The sequence below is a fragment of the Rhodamnia argentea genome, chromosome 6, assembly GCF_020921035.1.
Source record: "Rhodamnia argentea isolate NSW1041297 chromosome 6, ASM2092103v1, whole genome shotgun sequence".
Lineage (NCBI taxonomy): Eukaryota > Viridiplantae > Streptophyta > Magnoliopsida > Myrtales > Myrtaceae > Rhodamnia > Rhodamnia argentea.
The window spans coordinates 6,610,742-6,622,045 of record NC_063155.1 but is presented as its reverse complement, the minus strand read 5'-3'; the positions used below and the strand labels follow the sequence as shown (position 1 = coordinate 6,622,045).

The 11,304-nt window shown below is 39.5% G+C and overlaps 1 protein-coding gene across 1 annotated transcript; it reads right to left on the bottom strand.

Annotated features, from left to right (window-relative positions):
* Positions 1-6,055: 6,055 nt before the first annotated feature.
* LOC115744186 (cysteine-rich receptor-like protein kinase 44) lies at positions 6,056-9,337 on the bottom strand. The gene is made up of 5 exons (XM_030679296.2): positions 8,961-9,337; positions 8,089-8,299; positions 7,733-7,970; positions 7,435-7,585; positions 6,056-6,738 (listed from the first exon to the last, which is right to left on the bottom strand). The coding sequence occupies exons 1-5, from the start codon at positions 9,183-9,185 to the stop codon at positions 6,367-6,369; spliced, it is 1,197 nt and encodes a 398-aa protein (XP_030535156.1). The 5' UTR covers positions 9,186-9,337; the 3' UTR covers positions 6,056-6,366.
* Positions 9,338-11,304: the final 1,967 nt, after the last annotated feature.

Below are 11,304 nucleotides of genomic sequence, written 5' to 3'. Positions count from 1 at the left end.
TTGTTCACTTCACTTGTATCAACTGCAGAGAAAGTGGAGTGAAACTCCCCAGTGAAAATTTGTTCGACTTTTTGTCGGTCCGATGATGTCCGCGACAGTCTGCAATCATGGCGCCATGTGCGAGAAGTTATTTATCATTTCTAAGGGTTAAAGGCTTAAAGCCAATTCCTTTTTTTTTTTTTCAAGTTATTACTTTTGTTCTTTTTAGGAGTAAAAACTAAGAAATGAAAGCAATGCTAGAGATGCGAAGATTCTTAACGAGTGTTTAAATGGACCCGTTAACTTCAAGGAACAGTTATAATTACAAAGAATGTGTTAGGATTCGGCACACAATCACAATAAAATAGAACGTAAAAGCGAAAATAAAAAAATCAAGACACAAAGTTTATCATGGTTCACCATTAAATTAGGGATACATCCGGCGGAAGATTCTACTATAATTAGCGCCTCGTAACCCTCTGTTATATAACTCAGTTACAAGCGAAAAAGAGTAAATATAAAAATGTCTATTCATGGGTTCAAGCTCACTAATAAAATATGGATTTAAACTATAAAAGCTATCTGGTATCCGAGGGGGTCTGCCCCCATGAGACCTCCACTAGTCAAGCAGTGGGATCCCGTACTTTCCTATCAATGAGAAGTGTGAACTACTTCCTCACAAAGTGCACTTGATGCTTATTGACCTTAATATGGCCTCGCTAATTTGTGAAATGATTTCATTCATCTTCGATTCACATTTTTCACTCAAAATAATCTTGAAGTTGAGCTCGCACTTCTATGACTAAAGCCTTATCTATGCACATAGATTGGAAGGTTTACGTGCATTTGGAAGATCGGTTGAGTCAAAAGTTTGGATGTCCCGCGTCATAGGAAAAAAGAAGTATCACCAATGCCAACGTATCCCATCTTGTAGGAATATAAAATTCGAATTACATAACTCATTTATAGAGTAATGTAACAATTCATGAGAGCAATTTTTTGGATAAGTAGTCTAAATTAGAACTAGGTTTTGAATTTCAGCAAGAAAGGAGAAGATTGCCTAAGCGAGATTGAACGAAAAACTGTGATAACAAGTTGGGGTGTCAAAAAAGCCTAGGCCAGCGTGGCCATGATCTTCTCAGGTAAGGGTCAAGCATAGGGTGTTTTGACTCATTTAGGTTGGGGTGTGCTTCGGGTCGGGTTTTTTTTGTTTTTATTTTTTCAATCACCCAATTTGAAAAGTCCGACCCCTAACCAAAAATAGTGAATGTCCGCCTACCACCATTTCCTTTAAAATTGGTTGGAAAAAAAAAATCTTCTTAAATGTGCTTTGGCATTGTCAAAATGCCTGAATTCCTGCATAATATCGTTTCCCATATTACTCAGAACGTAATGGAGCAAGTAGAGTTCTTCTTCTTCCATGCAGCAAATGCGTCTTTGTTCCTTATATGTTATGCATTATTTCCATCTTCAGGCTCTTCCCCAACCATATTAAGAGCTTCTAGTGCTTCTTGCCCTTCCAGCACATTAAGAATTTTCATATTGCAGATTTCATAATTTTCGCCATTCAATTTCTCTCCTTTATTAAGTTCAGCTACAATATTCTTATAATTTAAAGCTATTATATATAAACATAAATTTCTTTAGACATGAGTTCACGAATTAATTACATCAATGAATAATTTCACATGAGGTTTCAAATTCAAGAGGTCATTATGTTCGCAACCTATCATCTAAGAATCCTAATTCGAAACTACAATTAATATAATTATTTATGCAAAATTAAGTTCTTTAAAGTTACTAAATCTTTCTAGAACTCCCCACTCGAATAAAACATGAATAAAACAACGTTTATTAAATGTAAAGACATTGAATATCCATTACACAATATCTCATAAAACAGCTCATTTAAGTCTTACAAGAATGAAAAATATCACCACAAAAACAACCAATCCGTAATTAAGAAGTAACATCAATGTTTCTTAACCTTCTTGACAAGAACTGTGATAGACTCATAAAAATTTTTAGGAAGTCTTAATGGTTGTATTAACGAGCAAATAAAGACCATTCCAAATCGCTTAGATTTGCCCGAGGTCGTATTCATCGCCAAAGTCGATGTCTTCATTGCCCCGATCTTTATGTACTTTCTTAGGAAAGCTTCTACAATAATATTATATTGAGGGCAATTGTCAAAGTCCCAAAGATCATCAATAATGATCTCCCATACCTTAGGAAGGGTGTTTCTCAAGGCATTGACTTGGTCAGCATTTTTCATAAGAGAAACTTTCCAAATTGAGTATGGTATCATCTTGTTGACCTCGATAACATGCTCGAACATGTTAACATTACCGCCCTATCGATAATCAATCAACTCTTTTCTTAATCTCGAGAGGTTCAATTTTTGTGCCTCCGTGCTTGGTATCTTGGGAGTGCGAAGGCTTTGTATCATTGTTTCTGTAACAATACATAATAAAAAGATTACTCATAATCCACGATACAACAAATTAAATTGGGAACGTTCTAACATTTTTATTTTTATTATTATGTTGTTATTATTTTGTGTTTTGTATGTATTTTATAACTTTAAGATCATCAAAAAGGTAATATAACTATACCACAGTGTAGACGATTTCAAAGCACGCCGCTACCGGACCTCCCGCACGCGCCACCTAAAGGCTTGGCGGGTGCAATTCATGCGTGCAAGCCCAACCGACTTAGATTGCCAGTTTGACCGGTTCGAATTTTCGGTCCAATCGGATATCAGTCCGACCCGTTAATTCGGTCCAACCAATGATCGGGCAACGATCAACAATCAACTTGTGACGGCCTAAATTTTCGCCAATTGAATGAATGAGCGGATTTGAGTGATATCGAACTGAGTATTAGAACTTATGATCTAGGGGTTAACAAATTCGAACGGTGGAGTTTGTGTTCGAACGCAATAACACGAGATCAGTCTCGGAGCAAGTCCGGTTCGCGCTTTGAGCGCGAAACTCTCTTGAACAGCCCCATCGAACTTGGCCCCCCTTATTTAAGCCCTCGTCTCTCTCGTCCTCATTTCCGCCGAAGCTTCTTTGTTCTCTCCTCCCGTCTCACCCGAGCTCTCACTCTCTCAAATTTGCGCGCTCATCCCCCCTTGTTCTTGGCCGACGACCTTCGAGCTCTTCAAGCCCCGACGGCAGCTCACCCTCTCGCCCAGCTCAGTCCCTCTGTCGCTTGAAAACCAGCTCCCACGCTGCTCGCTCGCCTTGGCCCGCGCGATGCCCGAAGCAGGAGGAAGGCGACCCGAGTTCGTCCGGATGACGATTCGAGCTCCTTCTTCTTCGTATGGCGATCTAAGGCAAGTAGTTTACTAACCTCGACCGCTAGATTACCTATTTGTTGCCGGTGTGTGAGAAACGTCATGGATTGAGCTGAATTCGTGTCAATTTGGGGATGTTCTTGTATAACAAAGGTTCGGCCGTGCATGTTGAGATGGCCGGCTGCATTGGAATCCTGAGGGGAATGGGTACGAGAGTTCCGAAAGCTGATCGCCATCGTCGTCGCCAAAAGCAAGTTGAATTAGGGATGGGAGTGTTTAAGGGGACGGTGGCCGTGAGCCTTAAAGGGGTAAATGAGAGATTTTGTGACTTGTATGAGGACCCTATCGCTTGATCTAGCGTCGGAGAGGCGTGGATGACTAGGAATTGTGGACTAACCGTACTGAAAGTAATAAGGGTTGAGGCAACTCGAAAGATGGGGGCTGTATTTGTATTCGGCCACGAGGTGTTTGGAGTAATTTGTGGTGTTGTAATCTTATTTTGTCGTGCCAGACTGATGTCTGGGGGTATTCTAAGAGAGTAGTGGTTAGATCGTGCGACGGATTGGACTCTTAAACGAACGGGGATGATGTTTCGACCTTGTGTGTTTAGGCGCCTATTATTGTTGTTTGCCCCTAGGTCACGTGTAAATAGACAATTTAGTCGTTTGGATTAGTTTTCTATTTGCTGAGCTTCGGCTCACTCCAGTGGAATTGAACCTCTTTCGGGTGAATTAGCCAAGATGGCGGAGAAAATTTGAGGTCATGGATGGTGGTAGCCATTGGCGGAAATGATGTTGGTGGATCGGGAGCAGATATTTTGTGTGGACTCCTAGTTGTTTAATGAAAATGTGTTGTAATCAACTGAAGTTGTATAATGTATATTTATAAATAAAGTTAGTAGTTTGTGGTATCTAATGATCTGCTTGTTGATTATGAAAGTGAAACCTATGAAGGCTATATACCCTTCGGGCGTTGTGCATACCAATTGTTTTGTTTACATGCACTTGTCGTTACGTTCGATCTTTCGCATGCGCCCTATTATACGTACTATAAAAGATTAAAACAGAACATGAGTAGTAAAAGATTAAGGACGGTCTCTCACAAGTTGGTATCAGAGCAAGAGGATCGAGGGCCGGTCCTCACACAACTATTGACCAAGTCGTGTTGGAACCGGGGTCGTGGGTCGTTGGCATTAGCGTGATGTCAGCGCATGTTGCGCACTTTGGTGACAGTTTACCACGTGTGGCGTGTGGCCTTCAAGTGCATATGCCTTCTCGGTGCATGCAGCACCATCCGGGGTCTTCGAAGGTCTGCGACCCCTCAAATTGTTCGTATTGACGAGATGAATCCGATTGTATGATCAAAATCAATCTTTACTAAATGAAATTGTGCGTACATGTGACAATTCACCATGGCTTCATGCGGCCGTCACCATCGTGGCGCAATGTCGCATTCAGTGTCCACCAAAGGCGATTGACTACTTGAAATTCTCGTCTTGATGAGACAATTCCGTCTATGTGGTCAAAATCAATATTCAACGAACACAAAAACATGTATAATCATTGAACAGTACGTTCAAAAACAACACATAAGCGGGTCTTTCGTACTAGTTTCGATTACAAACAACATACAATCAGGAAACAAGAACAAACATGTTCTGATACCAATGATGGAAACTAATTTCAAAACAATATGTGAGAAAACACGAAAAACATGCCCTAGAATTTCTTGAATCAATGATCGAAAAGAATACATTATGCAACGGAACGTACATTGATTTCCAAAGATTAAATGTTCCATGCAGCCTTGAGAGAGCATTTGTCCACCGATTTCGTGTTGGGGAGAGGAGCAGAAAAACGTCGTCTGTTTTTCCTTTGTTCTACGTCTTCTCTATAGAAAGAACGTCGTTCAAGTAAGTACTGAAGAACGTAAGAACGTTCTTCATCACGTTCTAATTGCTTGGTTAAGGCCATGGGCTTAGGCTGGGTTAGCCCAACATGAGCGGCCCATCACCATGAAACATGGCTTGTTTGAGGTGGAGCTGAGAAACTATGAACCAAGGTTGACAGAAGTTCAAGTGATCGGAATTGGAAGGACATCCGCTCTAGAACTCAATCTGTACACACGAAGGTTAGATGGACCGTGGATATTTTCTTCGGCATCTCCGCAACTGCGTGAATCACCACGACGCACCATGCTTTTCATGGAGATAATTGTCTAAAAAAACCTATTATGCGATAGCCAACTTAGTCTTAAGCCTTTCAATTGTGCTAATTTAATTTAACGATTTGCCAATTTAATCTTAAACCTTTCAATTATGTCAATTCAATCCTAAACATTATGAAGTTTCGCCAATTTAGTCCTAAACCTATTATTTAGATAATTGTGAAAAAGGACAATGTTGATAAATTATTAAAAGATTTAGAACTAAATTGACAAATCGTTAAAATATTTAGGACTAAATTAACACAATTGAAAGATTTAAGTCTAAAATGACAAATCGATTAAAAAAAATTAAAACTAAATTAATACAATTAAAAGGTTTATGACTGAATTGGTGGCCGTATAATAGACTTAAGATTTTTTAAATAATTTTCCCTGCTCTTCCCATAACCCTCGTTGGCGAAAGGCTTCCATAGCAACAAAAGAACGCTTTTCCCGGAGACAATATTAGTCTTATCACTTCAATTCAATGCCACAACAACTCTCGTCAACATAAGTCTCCGTCCCAAAATAAAATATGAACATCAATTGGATAGGGCATCTCATGCAAGAGAACCCACAAAGAGATGTCCTATATTTCTCCATGTCGGCAGAAGTAATCGTATGTTGACAATCGGTTTAGAAGTGGACTAGTAGTCGAAACAGGATTCATTCTAGACTGCCACTTCAAGACTATCACCAGGAATGTACCTAATCTCTTCCGAAAAAGTCACATGAATACACTATGAATCCTACAGCACCCCATGATTCTATTTTACGTTTTTCTACAACTATATCGACAAAAGAATTGCTGAAAAAAATAATATTAGACTAGCTTTACATAATAAAGGAATCTTACATGCTTTTAGCCTAACAAGCTGCGGTCATCTGCCTTCATCAAAGGAGGAAATGGAGATTGAATTTCTAGAATACTCCTCAATAAAGCTGCTACTTGCGGAAACTTTAGTAGCTCCAGTTTGTGTACTGCTCGGATTAGTGTTGGTGAATGCGGAAGACGTGTTAGTCGTCCAACGTCCCACTCGCCCTTGAAGTCCAGGCTTTCCTGGTCTGGGCAATGTGAACGAGTCGCTAGAAAGCATGAGATGCACCGAGTTCATATCCGGTCTGTCCGCATAACTTGCTTGACAGCACAGCAATCCTAGCTGAATAGACATTGCTGCCTCGTCAGGGTTGTATTTAGCAAGGCTCGAGTCCACTAGATCCAATGACTTCCCTTCCTGAAAGAGTTTCCACGTCTGCCAAAGGAATTGTGTGCAATGGTTAAATGACTTCATGCATAGAAATGCAGTCCTTAATTATATATGCATGGGAGAATGACAACAAATATGCATTTGGAGATCAAGCTTCGGCAACTCATTCGAACAAAGTCTATCTCATAAAACAGTTTCATTATAAGTTCCAAAAGCTCAGATTTGCAGACTTCTCCAGATTTTCACCTCATACGGCTCCTGAGGGCCATCCTTTTTATCTGACATTTACTTTGAATCACTTGCATCTAAAGCACATCATTGTTCAGTGACAACAGGTATTTCCCTCTGTTTGATGATGCTTATACCATGATTATGCAGATTTATTTCCTGAAGCATCTTCCATTTCCTAAGGCACTCAGGAGAGAGAGAGAGAGAGAGTTGAAATTTGAATAGAGGTGAAGACCTCAGATGAATCCGGCGCTTAGCTTGACAAAACAATATCAACTCGCATATGCGCTATGGAATGGAAAATAAAGAAGCAGGATGTAATATATTCTAAGTAATGAAACTATGTTGCCTACCTTCAATCTATCAAAACACGGACAATATAAACCACTGCAACTCAATAGGAACCAATTAAGAACTTAATAAAAAAAGCCGAGGAATCTGAGAAGTGTCACCAGGTATTAATTCTCCAGTATAACAATGAGAAACAGTACTTCAAACGATGAAACAACTTACATAACTCAGGAGGTCCATCTTTTCTCCACCGAGTTGGCTGTCATGATTCTTTCTCCCACTTACAATCTCTAATACGAGAACTCCGTAGCTGAAAACGTCAGTTTTCACGGACAAATATCCACGCATTGCATATTCAGGAGCCATGTAACCACTGCATTTCAAACCAAAAGAATCATTAGTTTTAATTGCGTCATGAGTCATTACTCGCAGAAGCAAAAGATATGGGCTTTTTCCTGACCTCGTAAACGAGCAGTAATTAACAATAAAAAACAGAAAGGAGAGCAATGCGACTACTTACTGAGTCCCAGATATCCTAAATGTATTCAGATGCGTGTCATCACCAGGAAAAAGCCTCGCCAAACCAAAGTCTGAAATTTTGGGATTCAACTGATCATCCAGCAATATGTTACTAGCCTTAATGTCTCTATGGATAATCCTTGCAGGGGCTTCTTCATGCAGGTATAGCAGACCTCTCGCCACCCCAGTAATTATTCGGAACCGAGTTATCCAATCCAGCCGTGCAGACTTTTCTTTACCTGGAAAAGACAACTGAGTTAGCTTTACTTCCTGGTCAGCTCTATGCTCAGTGAAACGGCAAGAGATCTATGAATCCTACATCAGCAGGGATTAGGAGTTCGTATCTGAAAGAATTACCAAAAAGGAAACAGTCAAGGCTCTTGTTCGATAGATACTCGTAAACCAGCATCTTTTCCGATCCTTCCACACAGCAGCCCATCAACATGACAAGGTTTCTGTGTTGAATTTTCAGTAGTAGTTTCACCTCGTTGGTGAATTCTCTCATCCCCTGTCTTGAAGTGAGAGATAGCTTCTTTACAGCTATTTCCTGGCCACTGGGCATCAACCCCTGGAAAAGAAAAAGGCATGGGAATTATCAGCAGGCGTTCATATTGGACCATGGAACCACCTTTCCAGTACAGTTCCATTTAATTAAAAAAATGAAGCCATGTCGCTTAGTTTTCTCCTGTTGAACAGCAAAAAGTTATTGTTTCTCCACGCAGAAGGGTGTTAAAGCGTACAAACAGACAGCCCACTCAATATAAACCCAAAGCTTCATACACCGGCGAAATCTCAGCACCATTATCGTCATCTCTCCAACCTCATACTCAATTTATTTCAGTAAGTTTGCCATTTTCCTTTGCTGCGAAAGTTTAGGTAGAAACATTCTCAAAAGGAAGACACCATCACGATACAAAACACTCGATTACATATTGAAGCTCTGAGAGGAAAAAAAAAAAATTTAACCATCCACAATTCCAGTCCCATCACAAACCTGAAAGTAGGGGGGACGAATTAAAGCAGATTTAATCTTATTTCACCTCAAAAGAAAGCACGCGATTGTCCGAGGTTGTCATTTTTAACCAGGCGAAAAGAAACAAAACGATACTGCGACAGAATACAGGACTAATCCATAGGTTCGTCAAGACCGCGAACGCAAAAAAAAATCGCGACAAAATACCTAAATCGAGGCAGATTATCAACAAACCGAGGTGGAGAGCTCCTCCTACCTTGTAAACCGGACCGAAACCGCCGTGACCAAGCTGGTTCAATTCGGAGAAGAAGTTAGTGGCGACCTGGAGCGTCCGGAGATCGAAGAAGAGGCTGGAGGGCTCGTCCTCAGCTTCCTCCCCCGCGGTCCTCCCGGCGCCGCCGCGGCGGCCTGCCGGCTTGATCCTCTTGAGGCACGCGTAGAGGCTGGAGAAGATCGCCATCGCTCGCTCAAGGCATGACATCGGCGGATCGGGGCACGGTCGCTTGGGCCGAAGGCGGTGACGGCGGGGTACGCCAACCGCGAGGTGGTACGGGCGGGAGGAGACTGAGGTTGAATCCGCAGCGAATCGTCCTCGACGGAAGAGCCGTTTGCAATCGAAGTGATTGCGCTTCGAGCTTCGCATAAATGATAAATGGGAGCACGACGACTCGTAGAGAGAGAGAGAGAGAGAGAGAGAGAGAGGTGGGTGGTTGACTTGACCTTGACGAGTCATTGCTTTCCAGGAAAAAACACTCCCACTGACAAGTATGTTTCCAATTTCGATTTATTTAAAGATACCTTTTTTTTCAGATAAAGTATATATAATAAAAACAATAATTGAAAAAAATTTAAATAATTTTTTTTAAATAAGAGCCCGAAGTGCCTCGTTTTTTCAAATAAGGACTTGAAATGATCATTATTTCAAATAAGGGCCTCAAGCGCCCTTATCGTTTTAAATAAGAACTCTCACGACTGTTTCAAACAAGGATCCGATCTCGCCAGCAGGTCGGCTAAATGTTTTGGTTGGACAAGGGCATTTTTGTCAAAATATATTTTAAACTTAATTTTTAGTTAAATTAATTTTAAAAACTAAAAAATAATATCCATTTTAGGTCGTTATTTGAAACAATAAGAGCACTACGGGCTCTTATTTAAACCAAAGTTCACTTCAAGCTTTTATCCGAGAAAATGAGGACATTTCAGGCCCTTATTCGAAATTTTTCCATAATAATAAGGCTCTGTGTGTTTTGCTAAAAAATGAATTATTCGAAAAATATCTTCCAAAAAATTATAGCTTGTATTATTTAAAATAATTAATTAATTAAAAATATTTTTGTTATAAAAAATAATTTACGTTTGAATATTTTCAAGAAGCGATGCAAAGAACGATCATGTTTAAGAAATTATTTTCAAACTAAACTACGCCCGCCGTTGGATCAAAGGAAAAAAAAATTTTGAGCCGTCAGATGATTTTCGGGAAATAAGGACTTATGGACTGTAAGATGGGAAATTGTGACGACCAAGAATAACTACTCATCAATAAGGTTTTTAACATGCGAAGGATGATTCTAACTTGTCATTTACAATGAATTATCGAGGACAATTACTTAACTTAAGCATAGGTATTTTCACTTACGACAATTTGAGATACTTTACTACACTAGTGATTAACAATTAAGTGTCGACATTTTTCTCTTTCAAATTCTATAGTCAAATTACCCTCTTTTAAAGATAATTACTAACGACCATTACAATTAAATCGCGACTGATAAAACTAAAAATTTTATCTACAAGCGTAACCAATCTTAGGATAGCTTTATGTAAATTGCAATAAATTCAGAAAAAATGACAGCTAAAAAAGGTATTAGTCCCACTTCTTTACTCATGGGACCTAAAAAGCACCGGCCTTATTTTATTTATTCACGAGATCGCGAAAATAAAGTACTTATTTATCAATGGAAAATACTAGATTTGCTACATAATGTCTCATTTAATTTTTAGGAGCTCTGCAACAAAATCCTAAGAACAACACTCTTTTTTAACTTCGGTAGCATTAAGGTGTTGCGTATGACGTAAGCAATTGGTAAATGTGTAAGAAAGTTTAGAGAGTCCTAAAGCCTAACTCGAATTCTTTTCCCATTGTGCATGTCGTGTTGGGGTGATGACTTTTCCCTTAGCCCACGTTTTTATAATAAAAGTTCTGCGTATACAATGAACGATAAAAGATAAACTAAGAAAATAAATTGTGCTATCCTATGGTGTATATTTTAAGAGAACGATCTAAATAAATGCACGACACGAAATAGGGAAAATCACCCGATTAATTCTGAACTTATTGTGTGGATGACAATTCGGTCCTAAATTTTTTTGGTTTTGTCAATTTAGTACTGAAATTTTATGCGAGAAATTCAAATGCAACCCTTCGAGCCAATTTTGGCTAGGAATCTCTGGCTGTCCTATGTGGCACACCCGACACGTTAGTGGTTTTCAACGATATGTTTAGGACTGAAAATTGGCTGGAAGTATCACATAGAATTTTCGCGTAAAGGTTATAGGATTAAATTTTTTTTTGCTCAAAAAAACGCTTTCGTTCCATCGGA

Bases quoted from the DNA above. Each gene is read 5' to 3' on its own strand.
- LOC115744186 (XM_030679296.2), bottom strand. From the start codon at position 9,185: ATGTCATGCCTTGAGCGAGCGATGGCGATCTTCTCCAGCCTCTACGCG. The intron at 8,300-8,960 runs GTAGGAGGAGCT...TTTCTTTTCCAG, and splicing joins GTTTCGGTCCGGTTTACAAG to GGGTTGATGCCCAGTGGCCA. The intron at 7,971-8,088 runs GTAATTCTTTCA...TGTCTTTTCCAG, and splicing joins CCTTGACTGTTTCCTTTTTG to GTAAAGAAAAGTCTGCACGG.